Source organism: Lycorma delicatula, chromosome 9 (genome assembly GCF_047948215.1).
Source record: "Lycorma delicatula isolate Av1 chromosome 9, ASM4794821v1, whole genome shotgun sequence".
Taxonomy (NCBI): Eukaryota; Metazoa; Arthropoda; class Insecta; order Hemiptera; family Fulgoridae; genus Lycorma; species Lycorma delicatula.
This window is the reverse complement of record NC_134463.1, coordinates 97,923,776-97,950,031: the sequence shown is the minus strand read 5'-3', so window position 1 is coordinate 97,950,031 and position 26,256 is coordinate 97,923,776. Positions and strand designations below refer to the sequence as shown.

At 32.5% G+C, this 26,256-nt stretch overlaps 1 protein-coding gene and 1 long non-coding RNA gene across 2 annotated transcripts in view; one reads left to right on the top strand and one right to left on the bottom strand.

Moving 5' to 3' along the window:
* Positions 1-232: 232 nt before the first annotated feature.
* LOC142330027 (uncharacterized) lies at positions 233-18,014 on the bottom strand. The gene is made up of 3 exons (XR_012757651.1): positions 17,843-18,014; positions 6,651-6,740; positions 233-551 (listed from the first exon to the last, which is right to left on the bottom strand). It is a non-coding gene; the product is annotated as an uncharacterized LOC142330027 (long non-coding RNA).
* A 259-nt stretch (positions 18,015-18,273) lies between these two features.
* Ipp (inositol polyphosphate 1-phosphatase) overlaps positions 18,274-26,256 on the top strand; it is a 40,893-nt gene continuing 32,910 nt past the window's right edge. Inside the window, exon 1 of the mRNA XM_075375440.1 lies at positions 18,274-18,463. Coding sequence (XP_075231555.1) covers positions 18,462-18,463 — 2 coding nt within the window. The 5' untranslated portion in view covers positions 18,274-18,461. The remainder of the gene's footprint in view (positions 18,464-26,256) is intronic.

Here is a 26,256-nt window from a genome sequence, read left to right as displayed (position 1 = left end):
AATGCATTAGTCACAACAGACCTAAGAAAAGTGGTCTATTGTTTTTTTGGGCAACAATGAAGGTTCATTATTATTGCCCAAAAGCAATGGTTCTACAATATATATACTAATTTTATAACAACATGCAATATGTAAAACTATTATATACTAAATAATGGAAAACTAAAAAATAAAATTAACTAACAAACTGCACAATAACACAGGATAAGTAGGAAAAAAAAAGAGCACAATATAAAATAAAAACATATTTTAGTAAGTATTAAATAATCAAATACAGATATCCAGCTTTAAGAAATAAGATATTTGATAACATCCTAAGACTGTGCTTCGTAAAATATCTCAAATGTTAGCTTCTAATTTAAATTTTCAACGCAATATCACATAACACATGCAGTCCACAAGGATGTGGTGTATTTTTAGTTGGCAGTCACAGCAAACACAAACGGGTACATCAGTGTGATTCATTACATGGTCTAATGTTGGACTCCTAAATAGTCAGATTTAACTCTGTGTGACTTCTTCAGAATTACATTAAAAATACTGTGAAGAAACTGTTTCTATTCATAATTATTGATGAATTAAAATACGCTTAAAATTACTATTATAAAATTATTGACAAGACATAGCAGATGGAAAAAAAATTTAATATCGCTTTTTCTGGTTCTTCAAATTATGGGAATCAAGTATTGCAATTAAAAGATGAAACATAAATTTTAATGTTAGTTCTTTTAATTAATGTCCCACTATTCAATATGCATTAGTAAATTAAAAACATTTAATTATTTAAAATTGGTTAAATAATTTTTAATTACTCTGTACAATACTAAAAAACTCCCTCTATGAATCATGAAACATTGCCAATGGTGAGGGGGCTTGAGTTCTCAGTGATACAGAGTAGCTGGACCAAAGGTGCAACCATATCGGAGAGGTACCTGTTGAGAGCCAGACTAAGGATAGAGGGCAGCAGCTCTTACAGTAGTTGTTAAGGATGTAGGTCAGGACGACTTAAACGGCCATATCAACATTACTCAATCCTCTGAGTACTGCGCAGTTGAAAGCAATAGAAAACTATAGCTGCTTTTTTCCCAAGAAAATGTAGTTTTCTGAATTTTCATATAACAAAGATGGAGACGCATTCCTTGGTAAAATATTTCAAAGGTAAACTAGTCCCTTGTTCGGATCTCTGGGCAGGGACTACTAAGGAACGGGTCATCAGAAAATTAAAAAATAACATTCTACGAGTCGAAGCGTGGAATGTTAGAAGTTTAAAAAAAATGGATAGGATAAATGTAGATGTATTAGGAATTAGCGAGGTTCAATGGGAAGAGGAAAACGACTTTTGGTCAGGTGATTTTAGAATAATTAACTCAGCTTCAAATAATGGGCAGGCAGGAGTAGGTTTCGTAATGATCAAGAAGATAGGTAAAAGAGTATAGTATTTCAAAATTCATAGCGAAATATAGAATCATTGTAATAAGGATAAAATCAAAACCTAAACCGACAACAATTGTTAACGTCTATATGACTACAAGCGCCCATGATGATGATGAAGTAAAGTGTGTATATGAAGAAATTGACAAAGCAATTAAACACATACAGGGGATGAAAATTTAATAATAGTTGGAGATTGGAATGCAAGTATTGGAAAAGGCAAGGAAGGAAATATAGTAGGTGAATACAGGCTGGGCAAAAGGAATGAAAGAGGAGACCAACTTATAGAGTTTTGCATGAAGTATAATTTAATTATTGCCAACACTCTCTTTAAAAATCATAATAGAAGAATATACACATGGAAAAAGCCAGGTGATACTGCAAGGTATCAGATAAATTATATCATGGTTACACAAACATTTAGAAATCACTCTTCGACTGCAAAGCTTATCCTGGAGCAGAAATTGATAGCGACCATAATTTAGTGATAATGAAATGTAGATTGGGGTTTAAAAACCCGAAGAACAGGTGTCAGATGAATTGGTGGAATTTAGAGAAGCTTGAGGAAAAGGAGGTAAAGAAGATTTTTCAGGACATCACAAGCGGTCTGAGTAAAAACGATAAGGTAGAAAATGTAGAAGAAGAATAGGAGAATGTTAAAAAGGAAATTCTTAAATCAGTAGAAGTGAACCTTGGCAGAACAAAGAGAGCTGGTAGAAAACCTGGATTTCAGAAGATATATTGCCGCTGATTGATGAACGTAGAAAACATAAGAATGCTAGTGATGAAGAAAGTAAAAGGAACTATCGACAAATAAGAAATACTACAAACAGAAAGTGCAAACTAGTGAAAGAAGGGTGGATTAAAGAAAAGTGTTCGGAAGTGGAAAGAGAAATGAACATTGTTAAAATAAATGGAGCATACAGGAATGTTAAGGAAAATTTTGGGGTATATAAATTAAAATCCAATGTGTCAACCAAAAATGTTACACCGATTTATAATACGAAAGACAAAGTCGATAGGTGGGTGGAATATATTTAAGAGTTATATGGAGGAATTGAATTAGAAACTGGTGTTATAGAGGAAGAAGAAGAAGTAGAAGAGGATCAAAGTGGAGAAACATACTGAGGTCTGAATTTAAGAGAGCATTAAAAGATTTGAATAGCAGAAAGGCTACTGGAACAGGCGGAATACCTGTAGAATTACTGTGCAGTGCAGATGAGGAAGCGATTGATAGATTATACAAACTGGTGTGGAATATTTACGAAAAAGTTCCATCAGACTTCAAAAAGAGAGTTATAGTCATGATACCAAAGAAAGCAGATGCGCAGATAAATGTGAAGAACACAGAAAAATTAGCTTAACTAGCCATGCATCAAAAATCTTAGAATTCTGTACAGAATTGAAAAAAGAGTGGAAGAAGTGTTAGGAAAAGACCAATTTGGTTTCAAAAAATGTATAGTGACAAGGAAAGCAATTTTATGGCTCAGATTAATAGTAAAAGGAAGATTAAAGAAAAACAAACCAACATACTTGGCATTTATAGACCTAGAAAGGGCATTTGATAACGTAGACTGGAATAAAATGTTCTGCATTTTAAAAACATTAGGGTTCAAATACAGAGACAGAAGAATGATTGCTAACATTTACAGGAACCAAACAGCAACAATAATTGAAGAACATAAAAAGAAGCAATAATAAGAAAGGGAGTCTAACAAGGATGTTCCCTATCCCTGCTACTTTTTAATCTTTACATAGAACTAACAGTTAATGATGTTAAAGAACAATTTAGATCTGGAGTAACAGCACAAGGTAAAAAGATAAAGATGCTACGATTTGCTGATGATATAGTAATTCTAGCCGAGAGTAAAAAGGATTTAGAAGAAACAATGAACGGCATAGATGAAGTCCTACAAAGAACTACCACATGAAAATAAACAAGAACAAAACAAAAGTAATGGAATGCAGTAGAAATAACGAAGATGGACCAGAATGTAAAAATAGGAAGAGGAAAGATTATGGAGGTAGAAGAATTTTGTTATTTGGGAAGTAGAATTACTAAAGATGGATGAAGCAGGAGTGATATAAAATGCCAAATAGCACAGGCGAAATGAGCCTTCAGTAAGAAATATAATTTGTTTACATCAAAAATTAATTTAAACATAAGGAAAACATTTTTGGAAGTATATGTTTGGTGCGTAGCTTTATATGGAAGTAAAACTTGGACAATAGGAGTATCTGAGAAGAAAAGATTAGAAGCTTTTGAAATGTGGTGCTATAGGAGAATGTTAAAAATCAGATGGATGAAGTGACAAATGAAGTGGTGTTGTGGCAAATTGATGAAGAAAGAAGCATTTGGAAAAATATAGTTAAAAGAAGAAGCAGACTTATAAACCACATATTAAGGCATCCTGAAATAGTCACTTTAATATTGGAGGGACAGGAAGAAGGGAAAAATTGTGTAGGCAGGCAATATTTGGAATATGTAAAAACAAATTTTTAGGGATGTAGGATGTAGCAGGTATACTGAAATGAAATGATTAGCACTGGAAAGGGAATCTTGGAGAGCTGCATCAAACCAGTTAAATGACTGAAGACAAAAAAAAAAGAATTACACTAAAATAAATATCTTAACACAATAATCTTATTCAAAACTTTATCAATTTACAAGCTAAAGACTAAAATAAATATTATTTAATATAAAAAAATTAATGCAGTGTATTGAACACTTTATTTTACTTAAGGTTGTAAAATAAATAAAAATACACATTTGGCATTCATACAAAATTCTATAAGTTAATGGTATAAGTGTGTTGTAGCATTTACTTTGTTTCTTTACTTTGTTTGTATCTTTCCCTCTGACTGTAAACTGAACAAAATGTCTGACATATTTTTAAAGGAGAAAGAAAGAAAGAAAGAAAGGAAGAAAGAAAAAAATCATTTATAAAAATATATATAGGCTGGACTTAAATGACTGAAGTATGCTGGTAGCATGACATCCAAATTCAGTTACCTTCAATTAGATCTGCACTGAAATCTATGAAAATCAAATTTAGTCCAGTTGATTTTGCTAGTAATGAAAATGATTATAATAGATGAAAAATAATAACACAGCCAATTGTAAGCAGGCAACTGAACTTCTAAAACACATAAAAAAAATAATTTTTCTAAAAAAAAAACATTTTCTGTTAGTTTAACTATCATTTGTTTGACACTATGTGCTACTAACATGTTCATTTTTAACTAACATTTGTAAGCAACTTGTTCATTAACAATTAATCTCTCAGTTTTTAAGTAAGAAATCACATGTCAAGAGTAATTTAGTTCAGTTCACAGTTTTGAAATTTATTCCATTTTCCAAGTTATAAAATTTTTTGAGAAATTGAAAGTTTATTAACTTTTTAATTCTTGTTAAAAAAAGCTACTTCTTTCTGCAAAAAATAAACATTTAATCTGAAATACATGCTACGAGGGTCGTTTAAGTTCTTAGAAAAAGGTAGAAAAACAAATTAATTGTGTAGATTTTTTTTTCAGCGTAATCTCCTTTTAACTCTACACACACTTCCAGGCGTTTCTCCAACATTTTTAAGCCGTCCTACCGCCTCGTTCGATGTAAACTGCATTGCCTGCTGAACCATTTTTTTCAAGTTTGGAAATAAAAAAATAAAATCACTGGGGACCAAATCCTGTGAATACAATGGATGTTGTAATAATTCAAACTTTAATTATATAATTTTGGCCATCGAAACTGTGCAGGTCTGCACCATGCATTGTCTTGATGGAAGAGGATCTTTTTCTTTTTCAAATGAGGACATTTTTTCCTGATTTCTTTGCTCAATCGGTTTAATAACGATGCATAGAACTCTCCAGTTATTGTTTGTCTTTTTTCCAAGTAATCAGTGAAGATGATACTGTGTGCATCCCAAAAAACCTTGAAACCTTGGCCATCACCTTGCCGGCCGATTTCACAGTTTTCGCCTTCTTCAGAGTCCATTCACCTTCAAAAACCCACTCTGTTTTGACTGTTCCTTTTTCTCTTAAGTGCAGTAGTGTATTGTCCACAGTTATGTATCAATGCAGAAACTCGTCGGGATTGCAACGGAAGCGTAAAAACAGCCTCAGAGTCAACCGCACGATTGTGTTTATTCTCCACTGGGAGCAAACACAACACCCATCTTGCTGAAATTTTTTTCACACCAATTTTTTGTATAAAATTGAAAACATTGCACCTTGCAATATGCCTGTGGACTCAACTATTTCGCCCACTTTGATTTGTTGATCACTCAAAACCATATCGTTAATTTGGCCAATCATTTTGTGGGTGGTCACTTCCACTGGATGTCCTGAATGAAATTCATCCTTTGTGGATGTACGGCCACGTTTAAGCTCTACCCAATTGTAAACAGTTTCAAACACAAGAGCAGGTGTGCCATGAACTTTATCCAACTCGGCTTTGATCTGTTTTGGCGTTTAGCCTTTTATATACAAGTGTTTAATCACCACTCGAAACTCACTTTTTCCATTTTTTGAAATAAACAATAGCTTGTTACATCAATTGACTGAAAATGAAACCACGTGAATGATACAGCTGAAACAAATGAATTATTTGAATTTTCAAAAAATTATTATATATATATATATATAATCACATCAATTTTTTATTTTATAAGAATTATGATTTTAATGTTGCTGTCCAAGGTTTTACCACAGTTTTCCTTCCATACTGGAAAATTCTGTGGTAGTTTGTTTTTTTAATCCATCAGAATACAAGATTTAATTAACTCAATTAAATAAACACACTCTTGGATGCTAAAGACAGTAACATCCTGGAACTTAAATGCCAAGAGGAAAAATGGTCTGTCATTAATACTGAGGTTTTATGGCATAAGCCATACTGCTGGATTGAATATACAGGAATCTGTCAATTCATTCAACTATAAACAACAAAGTTGACTTTTTTTGAAGGTAGATCCTGCCAATGGGTAAATTCATGTTTGTGACCATAATGTTGTACAGACATCTACCGCATAGGTAATCGCGCAGCTAAAAGAAGAGTTATTAGCAGCAAATAAGACTAGTCATAAAATCTCCCTCATCTAAAGTTGAAATTGATTTGTTTAAGTCACACGTATGAAAGGCACAATTCTATTCATACATTTTGTAAATTAAGTACAGTAAACGATCGTTGCTCATTAAAATACAATAATTTTTTGACTTACATATTTTTTTGATATTACAAACATAGGTTACAGTGGATCAGCCATTCAAATGCTTCCAGGGTAAGATCATGGATGTCCTTTAGCGAGCCTCTAAATATAAATAAATATATAAGTAAAATAAATATTTTTTTACAAATGTAGATAAATGATATTACTGATAACATGGAAATTTTATGCATACATATAAAAATATTATTTCAATATGAACTTTAACAATATGAAATTTACAAAGACAAATGAAATGAAATAAAAGAATAATGATAAAATTTTTAAAAGGTTAGAATTAACTTACTCAGTTGTGTGCTAAAGGGATTGCCTCATCCTTTTAAAGTAGGCTCATTAGAAATAGTGCCACCAGTAAATAAGTTTTGACTAATAAAATGCATACATGTGTGTGTGTCTGTCTCTCTCTCTCTCTCTCTCTCTCTCTGTGAGAGTGTGTGTGTGAAATGTGTGATGCACAAGCACATGCGTCACACATTTCAGCAATTTTATATGCATATTAATAAAACATTCTCTGTTTATGATTAATATTTGTCATGGTTACAAATTTAATTTGTATGTGTATAATTTAAAATTGGCAAGTTTATTAAATTGGTGGTAACAAATGATGTTTTATAAATTAAAAATTATGTAAAATATAAATGGGAAAATTTAACTTTGATATTACGAAAGTAACTTTTCTTCTCAAACTAATTGCTTGGATTATAAATTTTATATTAATATTATTATGGTCTGTAAACTTGATATTAAATTGGACATACAACATACCATTTATAACAGCATCTAATGTAATTCTGTTTTTTCACACTGTTGGTGGATATATGATTGTTTTAAGTAGCTTCGTTATTTCATATGTTTGGGAAGATGAAGAAGAGCAACCGACTACTTTTGCAATATTTGTTTATGAAATTCCTGGATCAATTTTGTTCATGATAACTGGAGTTACTGGTTTAATGACAGTTATTCATCATGAATTATCAACAATAGCTCCTTATGCTATAGTTAGTTTATGTTTAGCTAATTCTATTATTTTGATGATTGATCTTGCATACATTTTATTAAAAATACCAACAAATACTAATACATATGAGTAAATTATTATATTAATGTCTAACTTTAATTTTCTATTATTATAATAAATAAAAATAAATGTAAAATTATTGGAAAAAGCCTTTTTACAATTCACAGCATAAGCTCTAACCTCGTATAACTCATATTAAATAGTTATTATTATGTATATGGAAAAATGTTCCATATACCAATTGATCCTAATGATCCAAATGGATCAATGGATCATTTGGAAGATCCAAATGATCTTCCAAATGAATGGGCAAAGTTCTTATTATTTATGTATTATCTGAGTACTTTTTTTGAACTATTTACACTTTTTTTATATGATATTATACCTTTTTAAATATTGTACTTGGAAATATGAAGTAGTTGCCCTTGAATCTTTGTTACCCTGGAATCTGTTATTCAAAACAGCTACCTACTTTGCCAACACCTGGTTGCTGTATTTTTTAATATGCAAAAGGCATACAACACAACTTTGAGAGGAATCCTGAATACACTGATGAAAAATGTATACAAGGAGATTTTCTTGCATTTATCAGGGGTTTCCTCAGTAGTTGATCTTTTCAAATTTGAGTTGAAACGCCATTACCCGAAAGTTTCACACTAGAAAACGGAATACCACAGGTAAGTTACTTTATTTGCCGCAGCCATAAATAGTATATAACAAACTGGTGAGAAAATATATTATGTGTTCTTTATTTGTTGATGATTATTCAGTTTACGTAGCAATTAGCTACAGTAGGCTGTTCCAAAACACAACTGCTTTTGCATTGTGAATCGGTTAAAACATGCACACGGGCTAGATGTTAGATTTTTAGTAATATGGACTAATGTGGGTAAGACAGCCGAAAGTAAAATGTTTAAAAATATTACACATGCCCAGACTTTTATCTAATATTCTATGGGTATTTGATCGAGTATACATGTTGCGCTTCTACTAAGCTCTAGTCTGTTCCCGCTTAGCCTACGGCTGCGTGGCTTATTTGTCCGCTCGGTCCACCACTCTTAGGTCCACCATTCATTCATCCATCTTGCTACAGGTGCATTTCATTCAAGCCCTGTGGTAAGCCTACTGGTGGACAGTGGTGAGCCGCCCCTTTGGAATAGACAAAACCAAAGGATCTGCACTTACATAGCTCATATTAAAGTACAACAAAGTCATTCAACTTTTGATGCGGTATTATCTAACCCGTATAGGAACAGTCAAGATCTACTTCGCTGAGTGTAAGAGCTCAGCACCTTTTCTTAGCTATAAATACACAATTACTTCCAGTTGTAGTTGTAGTTGTAGTTGTTAGGGTTGCTCCATGTTACTATTTCTCCCTTGGCGGCCTTCTCTCATTAATTACGGTTTTGGTCTTTGTCATTATTATAACAACACAAATCCAGTTATGATACAGTAAGAATTTTATAATATTTTAAATACGTGAATCCTGATGCTATAATTTATATGGTCAGCTTTAAAAACGTTAATTCAGTTGTTTGTGCTTTTGTGGTTGGCAGCAGAACACACATGTTTGATCTACCCAGAATAGTCAGAGCTGTATGTTTTTAATAAGGCCTTAAATATAATTAGCCCAATATTTTGACAAGAACTAGCCTGCTCAGATTCTATGACATTCTATGCTGCATGTGGTCAGTCATGTACGTTTTCCTTTCCTCTTTATTTTCAATATTAAGATGTTCAATATTTCAATATTAAGAATAGTAAACATCTTAATATTGAAAATAAAGAGGAAATGATATTCTTTTAAATATTATATTATATTCTTTTAAATATAAAAAAGTTTTTATGTTGCTGGCATGGTTACCCAGCTATTTATATTTAATACATATTATTGTACTCAGTTATTCTTCAGATATGTAAATACACAGACACGAACAGTAACAACTACAAATATTACACATAAAACATGTCATCATTAATAAATAATATACTCAAAATATGACTAATGGTGGGTGTTCTTAATTAATATCCGTTAATCAGTGTTATGATATAAAAAAGTTGATTTTTCATTTCTGGTCCTCCAGCCAATGGATATGTGAAGATTTATTGTGATACTCTTTAATTTGAAATTATAACTTCGTCATATCATTTAAAACTATATACAATATTTGCTAAATAGGCTAAAGGATACTTTGAGTATATGGTACCCATATACTCATTATTTTCTTGAGGTTAGAGTCCCAAGCTTTTGTACATCTTGACACTTAAGCCCTCACGAACAACACTGTCAAAGAAATCCTTGAGTTATGTGACTCTAAATACAATCTCCATTGGCATCATGATTGCTCTGACCAATGTACATCTTGACACATAAGGCTCCACAAACAACATTACCAAAGTCTAGATCTCTTGTGATTTGTGATGGCAGGTACAATCAATCTACATGATTGTCCTGGCCAATGGATACATCTTAACACTTAAGGCATCACGAACAACATTACAGAGTAATCCTAGATTTGTGCAATGCTAGGGTACCTACTGATTAAGATAAACTATATAAACTAATTTATATATGAGTTTTATGATTTATTGCACAGCTAACTTTACGATTCATTTTGTAATTAAATAATTGAAAGTATATGTTTTTGACTTGTGGTTTATTATATAATTAGATAACTGTTACATACTATTTGTCTACTAGTGAGGGATTGAAATTTGGTCTAAACATGAATTTAGGAATTTATTTCCATTATGATATTGTGGTAGTATGTACTTCGTAACTTTTTATTATCTTGATAAATACAACATTATAATTTTATACGTTATGTACAATTACATGATGAACTATATTTGTTGTTAATTGTTTGTTATTAACAAACAATTAGTAGATTATTATTTTAAGTTACTTCATTGTCTACACTGTATGATATATATGTTACAAATATTATTTCAATTGAAATTGCAATTCAAAAATTGTTGATGTTAACATTGTTATTACTTGTAAATTTTGACTACAGTACAATGGAGGAAAACATCATTGTAAGTTTGTTCGGCAGGCAGTATGGTCAATTCTGATGTTTTCCTTTCCTCTTTATTTTCGATATTAAGATGTTTACTATTCTTTTCTATAGATGTAAACAAGTTTGCTATGTTGCTGACATGGTTAACCAGCTGTTTATATTTAGCTATGTTTAATACGTATTATTGTATTCGGTAATTCTTTAGATATGGAACTACATTAACATGAATAATAACATCTACAAATATTACACATAAAACATCTAATCATTAATAAAGAATATCCATGAATCAGTGTTATGATGTAAAAAAGTTGAGTTATGCGATTCAACAGTACATGTCACTTATTAGTGAGTGATATGTACTCCAGACACTCTTTATAAGTGTGATTCAAGGTATTATTTCTCAAATGACTCGACAAAAGACAACTGTGAGCTTCTGCTGGATCCCAAGCCATATTGGAATTTCAGGTAACGAGTGCTCTGAGTGCAGCAAAAGAAGCTTTTTTCCAGCCTATTTTCACAATCAACGGTCTTTTCAATTACCACTTCTTTGAGGATTGTATATTTATGTGGCAATGCGTAGTTTAAACTACAGGCTGTCATGCGAAGTACATTGGAGAACAATGAGACATGCTACCTAATCTTTTACGATTTCTCAGGGCCATGTTTATTTTCAAATATTTGAGTACAGAGTAGAATAGTGGGTGGTAATTTTATTGTTAATTTAATTTTTAATATTTACTTGCATAGTAAACAAAACATTTTCCTAGGTGCTGATACTTTGTTTTGTGCCCAGGAAAAAATGTTAAGGGTACATACAGGTACAATATTTGATTAGCATCCTCTCTAGCTGAGTAATTGGAAAAACATTTACCACTTTTTTGTAAAAAAAAAATTGTAATTTATAAATATTAAGCAGCATCTAATTTTTCACAGAAATGAGTTATTTCTCATAATTTATCTTTATTATATGTGATAAAATTATTATAAGATGTTATAAAATATAACACCTTTTAATATATATTATTTTATAATATATTATAAAATAATATAAGACATTATTATAATATAAATAAAGTTCTATCCTATAACTAGTACCTAGTAGTACCGCTTTGATTGAATCCAAGTTTACAAATCCTGGCTTGTCAAAGGAGAGGGTCATTAACCAAGAGCCCAAGATATTTTACCCTGCATTCTTCTTTATTGGTAGCTTTTAATTTAAAATCAAATAACAACAGAAGCTTTATTTTTTTAAATATTAACTTGCTTGATCCCTTCCCAGACCTTAAATAATACAATCAAACAAAACAAAAGCGATTAAAATATCACATTACTCATTGAGTTAAATGTTTATTGGCAGTTCATGCAGAAGCAGTATATTAATTTTTATGACTTTTTTACATATAAATAATGTTGGGAGTGTTGTTCCCATACTAAAAGGTGAGGTTATATAAGGTTAGTGTGCAATATCCTGTGATGTTAATGTAGGTTAATTCTATATTTGTTAAACATATTTTAAGAGCAGTTTAGCTATTTATTGTACATTAGAAGAAATTAAGACATTTTTTTTCTTTCTAACACCTGTTAGAAAGAAAGGGTAAGTTTGTTTCTAAAACCTAGCCCCTTTAACAAGGATTTGGTTTTCTCCAATCATGGATAAAACAATATAATCAAGAATAATAGTCTCCATTATACATATAAGTTGAAATGTGAATTTACTTCAGTTGATTTGTACGCTCCCATAATTGTTTAAAACATAATTATATTAAAAATAAAAAAATGCAGTTTGGTGGTTAGTTTCTAAATAAAATTAACAAAGAAATTTCACTGACTTTCCCATTACTTGGCATTTTTCATTGTTATTTTTTACTTAAATCTTGATTATTTATTATAAACTTATTTTTCTTTTTCAGAATTTTTTATGAATAATTCTTTATTCCATTCTTGATTACGGCATTAAAAAGTTGAATAGAACAGAATTTTCAATATTTAAAGAATTAAATTTTTGTCATGGTTACAGTTTTTATATCATGAATACTGGAATTGGTGATAAAAAATTATTACTGTTTTTTGTTGTATTATTTCATGAAAAGTTGTTTTATAAAGAATATAATTCCATTTTGTAGTTATAATGATAGAAATTAGTTTTCCAATCAGTGAACATGTATTTCTTTTTAAATAAGATACCATTTTCTTCTATAATACACAAAATAACTTTAATTTTGTACACATCCAAAAAATCAGACGTTGGGATTTTGTGCAGATACCCAAACATCTGCATAAGAACGTTTGGAATCCAAAAGGTTAAGTTCCTGTGGATTTTGTGCAGATACCCAAACATCTGTATAAGAACGTTTGGAATCTAAAAGATTAAGCTCCTGTTATTTGATTTTTAAAAGCTACCAGTCTTGGGTTCTTGGTTAATGAATCCCCCCTCTCCTTTGTAACTTAAACATGAACAAAGGAACCTTAATTAAAAGATGCAGAAAACAAAGATATCAATGTCGTATTAAATTTATCAAAGTTAATCTTACAAATGAAGAATTACAATTACTAAATAAAAGCATGAAATTTTGAATAATGTCCAAAGGAGGATATTAAGTTATGGTTGACGTAAAAACAAATATTAAACATTTAAATGCAAACGATAAGTCTGAAATTAGAGCAAAGATTAAAAATACGCTGCAGGAAACGAAGAAACAAACCACATCTATGAGTTAGGAAAAAAGGATATTATATACAATAAAACAGATAAAAGTAATACAATAGTGATTTTAGACAAAGGGGAATATAACAAAAAAGTAAATGATGATTGAAAGTGGACCTTATGAAAAATTCAACAAATCTCTGTTACAGACTTTTACCAGAGAAGGATAATATACTGGCAAAATATAGTACTGCAATAGATAAATAACAAAAAAGAAATCTAGAAATTTCAAACACTAACATCCCTCGACTATACTGTTTACCAAACATTCACAAACCAGGAACACCAATGAGGCCCATTGAGTGTAAATGTACCAACATACAAAATATCTAAATGGTTATTGAACGAATTTAAAAAACTACCGCAGCAGGATAAATTCAGTATACGAAATAATTTTCAATTTATAAAGGAACTTAATAAAGAAAATATATAAATAGGTGAAATATTAATTTCATTTAATGTTACTGTATTATATCCAAGTGTACCCACTAAAATGTGCATCAAACTATTGATTGAGAGACTGGCTTACATCATGCAACTTAGAGGATGAAAAAGTTAATGAGTACATACTACTTCCTGAGTTAGGCATAAAAAAGAATGCATTCCATTTTTTTAATGAGTATTACAAACAAACAAATTGAACCGTTATATGCCGTTATCAAAGCTTTTGGCTAATTAATTCATCAGTCACACTGAGGATACTACTAAAAATAAATTTCAATATTTTCCAAGTTTTTGGAAAAGATACGTAGATGACATTCTGGCACACTTTGTATAACCTGAAAAACTTCATACAAAAAATCAATCATTTATGTCTTACAATAAAGTTTACACAAGAAACAGAAAACAATAGAACACTTCCGTTTTTCTATTTATTACTAACTAGAAATAAAGGAAAATATTAATATAACATTTACAAAAAAAAAAACCTATGTAGAAAGATATAATATCACTGGTGACTCGTTTCATCCTGCACAACACAAAAATGCTGTATTCAAAGCAATGGTCCAGCGACATACTATTATACCGCTTGAACAAGATGCTATAATAAAGAACTTGAGCACATCAAATATGTGCCAGTGGTCAATGGATATAATCCTAACATAATTCTCAGCATACACAAGAACTTTAGAAAAATAAACATTAGAATAAACAAAATATACATAAAGAACAGAGAGATGGATAAGTAGGCAACAGCTGAACATATTTAAGAAACGATCACAACTTCAATTCACTATAAAATTGTTGAAAAATGTCCAAAGTACAAGAGTTAGATGCATGGGAATCATATTTCATTAAAAACACTGAAAATATCATAAACAGAGAAGCTGGACCAATAACAAGTAAATTGATTGTTGGTTAGTTTTACGAAATAAGTGAGTTTATAATAAACAAGTGGTATCAAGACTTTAGTTCAATTATTGGGTACTTACGTATTAATGCCACTGCAGCTACAGCTTTATTTAAAATTGAGTTGAGTATTAATTTTATTGAGTCTCTTTATTAATTTTAAGAAATGGTTATTTATATTTATTTATTTTATAAATATAATTTTACCAAACTTAAATTATATTTATAAAATAAATATATTAAAATTAATAAAGAGACTGTTTTGAATCTATGTTAAACTTTATATTGGCCCATTTTCCACCGAAATCCGATTGACTACTTTGTTTTTAAATAAAGCTGTAGCTGCAGTGGCGTTAATACGAAAGTACCAATTATTGTTATAAATATTGTTTATATAGATATGTTTGAATATAGTTGTTTATTTTTTGTATTTTCTAAATTTAAAGGAATGTAATCACCTCACTTCCTGGTTTAACAACTTTCACCAATTTATATACAACCCTCCCCCCCCTCCATAACAACTCTTCTTTGTCTTCTAGCAACTTTTCTTCAACCTTGCCCTCAGTAACATGTAGATCTATATGGAGCTACATGTTCTCCTTTCCGTATTTCAAAATACTGATAATATATTAAGGTTAAAAAATTTTATTTTCTTTGTTATATTAGATGAAGATGAAATGTGATGATTCCATCAGAATCGAAATAGTTATATAGTGTTTTTATATAAAATAAAGTATCAATTTTGAAAATTTATACAAGTGTTTTTATTTTATGTAAATTTAGCTAAAGAAACCATTGTTTTAAGAATATTTGTTGTAGTTTTGAATTGCACATTATTATTTGTAATTAACCCAATATTTCATTGCTTTAACATTTACTAATAAGGTTATTCATAATCAAAATCTTTTATTTACAGATATTCTTGGCATTCATGCCAGTTAATATTCTTAATAAAAACATGTGTTATCAATGCATGCATGAGGTAGTAAAATTTCTATTTTATAGTTTAATCCCCAAAAAAACTTAAGTAGTGGGTTGTTTTAATATCTATTTATATCAGTGCTCCTGATAATGATTCTTATCATTAATAAAGGGGAGTTCAAATGCAAAATACTGTCAATGCAAAAAGAATTGATTAATAATAATTTGTCTCACCAATCTAACTGGGAAATGACATTACTTGATGTTAAATAGTTAAATCTTTTTTTCAGATTGGTAGATAGAAATAAAAAGATAAAAGATTTGTTATCTAGTTTCATAAAGGTAATTATAATAAAAAAAAATTATGGTACCATTCTTTTAGGAAAAGATTATCAATCTTTTGAACATATAAAGTGGATATAAACATATGGATAAGTTAACTTTTTAATTTCTAAACATCAGTACGTAATGGATAGAAATCAGCCCAACCATCCCAGTAGTTTAACAATGGTTTACAATTTTTTTGAGAAAATCTTAAGAGATGAAATTCTAGTTTAGACAAGAATATACCTGGACAGCATGATTAACAGTGTTACATGAGAAGTATATGCAATGGTTTTATTCATATCATTGTTAGAAATCTTATTGGCTTTTATATAAGTTTTATTACTTAAAAAATGTGTGTCTAAATTATATAATGAAAATTTGGTACTTTTCTCTTGTGCAGTACAGAATTTATTATGCAATAACTTGTTGGGGAGGTACATATAAACCAGTTATTGAACCATTAATTATAATCCAAAAAAAAATGTTGTGAAGTTGATTCCTAATGCAGCTAGGTTAAATTCATTGTTACTTATTTTTAGTAAATAAAAATAACACCTGTAAGACATTTGTATATCTTTAGTTTAATGGATATCTTGTACTTAAAAATAGGTCATATGGAACATCAGAATATTGTACAACCTGGTAGAAATAAGGTAAAAATTATTGTTCACTTTCCAAAAAGTAAAAATTACAAAAGACTGGTTCATTAAATGGCTTCTAAGATTTATAACTTAATATCTGATGATAAGCTGTAACTTATTCTGCGAGGAAAACATCCCTTTTGAATAAAATAATTCAAACATGATCCAGTGTTTCTTCCTGTCAATTGACAAATTGCCATGCTCGACTGGTTTGTGACTATTACAGCAGTATTATTTTAGTTTTGACAAATATATATTAATTGTTTCATATTGTTCAACATATGGGATACACAATTGATGGTGATATTGATCATGATATGATATTTGTCTTCTACATTGGAACGGTTGATTGTTCAAATTTGAATAAAGTAATAAAGACCAATATGTCAATTTAGTGTAATTCTAAGTTTCTTTAATGGGAAATACATAACGTAAGTTCCACTTACTGCCTTTAGGTTAGTATGAAATTGATATTTTATTTTTGCTCTTATGTTAATTAATTATAATGGTGGTAAACTATCAATCTGGTTTGCTTCTTGATATACCTAATTTGCAATATTTGGACTGATGTCTGAATTGTATTATTAAGTAACCTAAATTAATTTGATTGTTACAATCCATTTTGTGAATAATTTTTAAATTCCTAACATAGGATTTCAACTCTTAAACAACTATCTTCAGATATGGATACACTTGTCTAATCTGTTGATAGCATACCAAGAAATAGTTCAAAATATTGATAGTTAATAAAAAAGCAGTGGTTTGAGGTACCTTCCCTTGATTTCACGTGCCCTACTTACGTTTATTTCTATAGAAGAACATAAACACCTAAAACAATTATACATGCCGATTACATAAGTGAAGCGTTCAAGTGATTCTTTTACTACTAGCTAAAACATTACCCACACTTATATAAAAATTTAGGCCTAATGTTTATTTATTTGACTGATGCCTCGCTCAAGCTGCTACATCGGATCTAATGAGATAATAAATTATAATTAGTTTGACATTTAGGCAAAAACATACAAGTGAATCAATATTAAAAAAAACATATGCAAATATGGAATTCTGACTCTAGGACTAGAAATATTTTTTAACAAATTCTTTCCGCACATTAATGCCGGATATCTGGATTTAATTGAGAGTTCTTGAGTAAATCAGTAAATTTCACAATAATTACATAAGAAAATAGCAGTTCTAACCTCAATAATGGAATAAAACTTCACATTTTTCATTTCAATCCTGTAATTTACTTACAAGACATTTAGACTGAATGTAGTTAAAAAAAATTCAGTTTCACAACAGTTGGTTACTTAGTACCTACAATGATCATTTAATACAGACCACGGTATTGACATGAACATCTGTTCACATTCCTTTCGTTGTCAGCAGTTAATTAACATATCAAATGAAATTAATTCACATTTTAAAATTTAGAATTCTGAGAATAATAAGATTTACGTACAGAAAGATATTGTTAAATAATGCTAATATTGTTTAATGCTTTCATGTAATAAAATATAATTTAAAAAGAAAATGAAAAAAAATGGGGACATTTCTTTTTGTAGTTATGGTACATCTTATTAATTTAATTCATAAATTTTGTATGCTTGTTTTATAGTAGTTATTTAATATTGACATTTTTGACCGGTCGTAAGTGAGGAGTACTATTTTTACAATTAATGATTGATTCGTAGGTTTTTATTTTATTACTAAATGTTTTGTTAGCATATTTGCTGGGCCAAAAGTATTAGGTCAAGGTTATATTACGATTGTAATCAACGTATTCAGCAGTTATATTTCTCAAAAACTAATTTCGAAATGTACGTATATATGTCTTAAATCACGAATTAAATTTTCATTTTACAGTTTTTATTTTGTTGCAATAATTATATAATCAGAAATTATATTTGTTAAATTGATGGTTATCAAACCGTTTTGCGATTTATGTGGAAACATATTTTATAACAATATCAACATAATTCACATTTAAGTTATATAAATATTAGTTGTAATATGACACCATTGAAAATTTACTTTTAAGTAAATCGCCCATTATAAAAATATGTATTAACAATACAAAGCCCAAATCATATATTTCTTTGTAGTGGATGTGCCTGTACATACATCTCTAATGCAGTAGGCTTATCTTACATACACATTTTCTAGAGGAGAAAGTTGTCGGATATGTATGATTCTGTGCCGTATCTGCAAAAAATTGTTTATCAAATACCTTCCAATTCTAAAAAGAGAATAACATTATTTATTTACAATTTTATGTTATTTACAATGTTATGAGGGAGACTCAAAACTACATTTTCATTATATCACATAATTTTAACATTATAGCTAAGCTTATATTATAAATTCTATTTTCAATTGATCATGTTCATGTTATTGGTTTTATTCAATTTGTCATTTCATCACATGTTTAATTTACACTGGTCTGTTATTTCTCAATTTATTTATAAAAAAATTAAAAATTTGTAACAATTAAAATGTTTTGATGCCGCAGTCTGTATGACAATTTGAGCTACACCAAATATTACTGGATGTTAAATGTAATTATGAGGGCATTATTAAAATTAAGAGAAGTAATAATTATTGTGGCTATTGTTTTTCATTATTAATAATAGATATTAATAGTTCTATAATTATTAAATCAATTTTAATAACATGTAATTACTTGATAGATGAAACTGGAATAATCTTATGTAAATAATTTATGCTGTGACTTCTTATTTATTGTGTAGACGTAATGCAATTCATAATATTTGTACATAACAGATCGATTGTTCGTATTAACAGCTGTGTTAAGCTTATAAAGAGGATTATAATATGTATTATTTACCAGTATGACTTAAGATATATATTTAGATACTTACTAAATGTTGCATTTTAATTATCTAAAGTGCTCGCTAAAAAGTTAGAAGAGAAAGCTAGAGAGCATAGGGTGGTGACTGGTCCAGGAGTGGGGGTTGGAAGGCCAGCTCCTAGGGTTGGATGGTGGGAATCCTACAGGATCATTGTTGCTGAGTGCCCCTGGGGTACGCTGGAAGCTCTCACGGAAGGACAGCATTGGTGATAGGGCTGCAGACAAGCACGGTGATGACACTATACCTTGGGTAGTTCTGCCACCATGTTGGGAGAGGGGCGGAGGGTTCTTAGTGGGTCCCTGCTTCAGCAGAAACCCCACACACCCAGCAGTACCGGTTACTGAGGGGGGGGAGGGTCTGGTTGCAGATTTTCCCTCCTCCAATGCAAAACAAAAAAAACTTGATTAGCTTGGATATGTCTGAATGATTTTTTTGGTGTTGTGCTAGATTTAGTTACTTTAACAACAAAATTTGTTCTACTTTTTTGTAATTTTCAGTTTTTTGTAACAATTCATTTATTTTTAAATGAGATCATCATAATTAACTTTCTATGTACTCCAGAGAGAATGGGTCTTTTTTGTTATAGATTAACTAATCTGAATTATTCCCCATCGATACAATTAATATCTTTTTAAACAAAACCTGGATTTATATTAAACTATCTAAAGAATTTTATAATTATATATAAATAAATTTGTTATTCACTTATATAATTTTGTATTTAGGAACATTATACAGGTCACAACAGCATTAGAGTACCACTTTATAGAAAATGAACTATTCCAACAATTACTTGGAAAGAATCAAGGAAACTGCAGGGAAACATCAGTCAAAGCAGTATCTCAAACAATTCAATTATAAAGAAAGGGTTTTAGAATCCATATTACCTAGTATGTTTGATATGTAGTGATTAGTGGCTACTTATTATTTGATTTTGTCAGTGAAAAATTTCTAGCAATTTCATTTTTTTCAAAAATGTTTCATATTTTTAATGCCAATAATTCAGTGTCGCCTTTAAAAATTGGTTTTTGAGTGGTCACTAATCATTCTTCTTATGGAAGTGAGACTGTGTTTACTAAGAATTTGTTGAGTACAACCTTTTAGAGCTAAGTATTCACATATTGCTTTCATTTGAAAGTGTAAAAATATACATACAGTTTACTGGTAAAAATTTTTGTAATTGTATAAGATTTCTCAGTAGTCTTTTTAGTTATTAGGCAGATTTAGTAGAACAATTTTTTTAATATTTTTCAAAATTTTGAAGAGTACAGTATTAAAAAAATTATCAGTCAGATTGTTCTTTAATGTAATGACAGTTCATCTACAAATGATACAAAAATTACTGCGGAAATCAGAGGATCCCAATGTATGCGCCCTGGGGAGTCATTGGGGGTGTAACAAAATATTAAAGAATTTTCATAATTTTATTTTCATTTTCAATTTATAATTTTTAATTAGTAGTGAATTTGTTCAATTACATTTTTTTGTGATTTAAAATATTTTATTTATTTTACCTAACATTTGCAAAAAAATTGGCTATTTTGCATTTTACTTGTTAGAATTTGTAGTGGGAACCTTGGGAAAATCTGGATTCAGCAAGAGTGCCAAGAATCAAAAAAGTTTGAGAATTACTAGTTTAAAGGTATTTTTTTTTGTAATTATAATAGAAGACCAAGCTGCTGAATTTTTTACACCATATACATCATACACTGCAATTTATAACATATACCCTTATATATCTAGATTACTCCACGAGGGGAGAAGATCCCACTTCGTAGAGTGTTTGGTCGCTACACCACTCCTTCTGTTCCTTGCCAGTTGTGGCTTTTAACGGAGGTCATCTTCTTGCCCTCAAACTGATCACATTCCATAGTGCTCAGTCGGGCCTCGTGAGATGCCACCGAAGCAGATGCCCCGACGGACATCTACATCAGTAATTTCGACCCAGTAAATTTTGCCTTCCGAAGAAGACATCAGACACCTAATATTACCACGTAGCCCTCAGGAACTAAGCTAGAAGCCTACACGCGGAAGATCGAAGACCCCGCGCCTATCACCACTTTAAAGCCCTAAACTATAAGTACCGGTACGTACTAATGCAACAAGTATGCCACGACAGCAAATTAAGTCTAAATCACCGCAACGACATATCATTAATTGGTAGTAACGTATTAACGCCACCGCAGCTACAGCTTTAGGTTATGTTGACTTCGTGTACTGACAAATCGTACGTATATCAAAATAACCTAAGTAGTCAATCTGATTTCGGTGGAAAATGGGCCGAAACAGATTCAAAACAGAATATAAATGGTTATTTATATTTATTTATTTTATAAATATAATTTAACCAAACTAAACCTACGCTCGCTACCCTTCTTATTAACACCGTAATTTTTTGAGTATTTATTTAATAAATTCAGTAATTATGCATATTTAATGTTAATTATAAGAGGTTAGCGAGCGTAGGTTATATTTAGTTAGGTTATTTTGATATACGTACGATTTGTCAGTACACGAAGTCAACATAACCTAAAGCTGTAGCTGCGGTGGCGTTAATACGTAAGTACTCATTAATTAAGCAATTGGAGTGCAGCCAGCATAAACTAACTCCCAGAGAACCTCAGGTCTGGTCTGTTGGGAGGTGAGTGTAACCTCTAGTCTCCCACTTCAGCTCCAACTTTGAGGACCACTCGGAAAACCACTAGGTTGATCGCAACCAACTTATTACCCGCTTAATAAGTGTGCACTCCAATTCGACCAGTCGCCATGCTAAAGTTAGTAAATCACACCTCCATTGAAACTAGAAATCTAACCGAAGACGGTGCCTAGCTCCCCTCCCTCTGGCCAGTTCAACTGCCTGGGCGGAGCTCTAGCCACCCGAGATCCTAAACAGAACAAGGCACCCACAAACGACAACACAGGTTACAGAAGCAGCAACTCAATCGAAGACTGAGACTAGCGAAAATAAAAGACAATCCACTCTTGTCCGATGCGGAAGCGACTCTGCTAACAGAGTCTTACCACACTAGGAGCCCGCGGTCGAAACTTTATGTTGCCAAAGAAGCGATTTGGCGTCGCAAAAATAAACGTACAGCCCTCCGCATCAGAGAGGAGATGGATCATGATATCACAGAACAGACAACAAAATGACCTGGCAGATCACTCAGCTTGGATGGGCGTTGTAGAAAACAACCCGGAGACCCACAAGAACAAATTTCCTAACTCTGCGTACAAACACCAAGCTTCAACGAAGGATACTAACTATCCAAGGAATTGAAATACAATTCTACCGCACGTAACAGCCTTACTGTTGACCGAATGCTTGCACTCTTTGCGCAGCCTTTTACAGTTGACGCACGACTGAGTCTCTGTTTTCTGCAGACAGTCGTCGCGCTTGTGACTTTCCTCGCCATACTTACAGAATTTGGCTCTGTGATCAAAACGGAAGCACTTGAAGCACCTTTGTACATCCACGTATTCTTAATCCTACAGGACGTGAGATCAACGTACAACCTACCCTCAGACACAAACTTCTTAAAGAGACCAGCGCCAGGTTCAAAAACACCGTGATACCGCTGGGCATCACGCCTGCTAGTCTTGAAGAGTAGCTTACACTCTTTCCTGAATTCGGCCTCATCCATTTCGGTGTTCTGCTCCCTCATGAGAGACAGAACCTCCTCATCGGATAGCCGCCGGTCAATGTCGTAGACAATGACCCGGGGCCTACGCTTTCGCTTCGGTTCGACCTTAACCTAGCTTCTTTACTTCAGGAGACTCCGAGATGACTTGGACTGTCTCCTTGTCATTCGCAACCACTACCAGACCCTTGCTGGTCTTACGTATGTAAAAATTTCCCTGATCTTGAGTTTTTTCCGGTCTCTACGAAGAGCGATCTGGAAATCCTCCTTCAGTTGTCTACTAGGCTTAGTAGACCCCTCAGGCTTATTTACGAAAATGACCTCGGGCTGCTTCGAGGCCTGGCTAGTCTCACGCTTGTCTCTGACAACATCAGCGTAACGCTTCTGTTGTCTTAGAGCAGGCGTCGGGACCTGAACTACCTTGACCTCCAAGGGCTTGGAGGCCAACTTCTCAAAACCATCTGCCAAAGTAGAACGCCATTAACATAACAAACGTGGCAATATTCTGCTCTTCGCTCCCATGCTGACGCTGCGGGAACCTTTGACAAAGTCTAGAAGGTTATCTAGGCACTGATGAGCCGCTGCCAGCATCGCATACGAGCTACCAGGTTTACCCTGAGAAGCCACAAAATCCTCGACCATCGGGTCGCGTCTAACTTCCCGGGTGGGAACCATTTCATCTACCTCTGAGAGCTCGCTCTCCGAACACAAGAGGAACAGTGAAATTTTCGCTCTCTTCTTCCGCCCAGGCTTAACTACTAGCTGGTCCTCAAACATGGTCAGAGTTACCTTAGCCTCACTACCTTGGGGTCGAGACATACTCGCTGTCTTCCTTCCTACAAGAACTATGGGCGAACCCACGAACGTGACTACTGCTCGCAGCGAGCCACGGACAGCTGGGGACCTTCTCTATTCCCCTGTCACTCTTTGTACCTCTTGGCCGCTACTGGATCGATTGGGTGCAATACGTAAAACTCACGGCACGAAACCATGGATTACGGCCTCCTCTCTGAAAAGAGCACAAGCAGGACTAGGGAAAATCCCTTGCTTGTACCAGATTCTTACGACCAGGAATCGTTGCCACCTTACAGCCGTGATGAGGCGGGTACACGTTGTATAAAGCCACTCCTGTCAGCTCCGAAGATATCGCAAATGACAAGTCTATACTGTAAAAGCGCTAACTGTGTTCGCAGTCTAAAAGTCAGTAGTAGCCTGATACGACTGGAAGGTCCACACTCGACCAGCAGCCAAAAATTACTGAAAATAAGAAGAAAATATGAAGAGTGTTGTGGTGAAAACCACAGCACTCTGGGACACATTCTAGGAGACCAGAGTGACATATGCAATACATAAACATATACAGAGTAACACAACAATCTTACACTATTTCTTTCGCTTACACTTGGTGGTCTTGTGACACTTTTTCCCTTTATCCCCCTCCCCTGAGCCAGACCCACAGCTAACTAAAACTTAGCGCAGGGGAGCCCACCAGCTGTACATTCAGTAGGGCAGGACGGCCTGCCGGTTGGATCTTTTTTATTGTGCCAGCCTCTAACCCTCGGTGAGGAGACTCTGGATCCAGCAATGCTACCTTTTCTCCCTTGCAGAAGACCAGGCTCTGTCTTGTCTGTGCCTTATGCCTCAAATGATGGGTCCTGAAGAGGATTCCCTATTGGGACTCTGCACTTAACTACTCCCTATTGGATGTCGGGTTCTAAAGATCTTCACCTTACAAAATGTAACCGTAACTCAAGGTGAAAACTATCATGCCGATGGGTGGATGGCTCTATCTAGTGTTTCAAATGATGTCTTCTGGGCATCTGGCTGAACTCAGTTGTATTTAGTTCTACCCTCTGTATGCGTGAGCTCTGCAGAGATGGTCTTGCATTTCCCTGGTACTCGTGGAACCAAAATAAGAGTTTTTAGAAAAACCCTATGATGGTTGGTAATTGGTAGTCATCTAGTAAAACCATCACACAAAGCCATGTGAAAATATCTCATTCAGCTTTTTCTGATGAGGATAAGAACTCTGTAAATGATGATAAATCTCGTCCACAGTATAACAACATCAGATTTATACTTCACCAAAACAATCTGGAAGGTGTTTTGGAGACGCTCTAAACTCTCACTGTTCCTGATAAATAAAGTAATAACTGCTTAATCAAAAAAGTCAAGAAATTAAGAGATGGATCGGGATTAGTTGAGACATTTAATGATGAAGAATTGATCACTCTTGCATCTCACCAGTATGGATGATACCAATATAAAATCTGTATACAAAAATCTTTGAATACCAGCCTTGGTGTAATCTTTTGCCGTTACCTTCTGGAGATCAATATGACTGAGATTGTCAATGAGCTTCGTCCACAAGGTGTTGTCGAGATGAAACATATCATGAAACATCAGAGTGGATTGGAAGAACCTTCTTCTCTCTCTTACATTAACATTCACTCTTCCCATACCGCTGGAGAAAATAAGACTAGGTTACCTGTCGGTTTGTGTAAGACTATTCATCCCCAACCCACAGCAATGTTTCCAATGTCAAGGGTATGACCACACTACATCTTACTCGAAAACTGAAATTTGTGCTCGATGTTCTAAAGAGGGTCACAGTGTTACTAACTGTTTAAAACAAGAAAAATATGTTAACTGTGGTGGATTACATTCTGTTCACTCATGAGATATTCCAACATTTAAAGAATAAAAGGCACTTCTCAAAATTTTTACTATGCAAAAGCTATCTTTTCTGGTCTTAGAATATAAAAAAAACACTAAACTCTTGAAACTTGGTTAAATCAGACATCTCTTTTGTTGCTGCTATGTCAAGGCACGGCTCTGTAAATGTGGGTTAACAGTACAGATCCTGCAGCGAGTTCAAACAGCTTGTTCGGATGCTATCTGATCAGGTTGTTTCACTCGCAGCCACTATTTCTGAGGTAACAGAGTTCAAACAAGAAGAGCTTGATGGAAAGAGCGACACTAATTTACCGAAAACCATATTATACAGTACACCATCAAATAAAATTTCTGCTGCACCAACAACAAAGCAAATTACCAAGAACCCTTTAAGGGGATTAGTTAAAAAATTGTCGCCCGGCACAG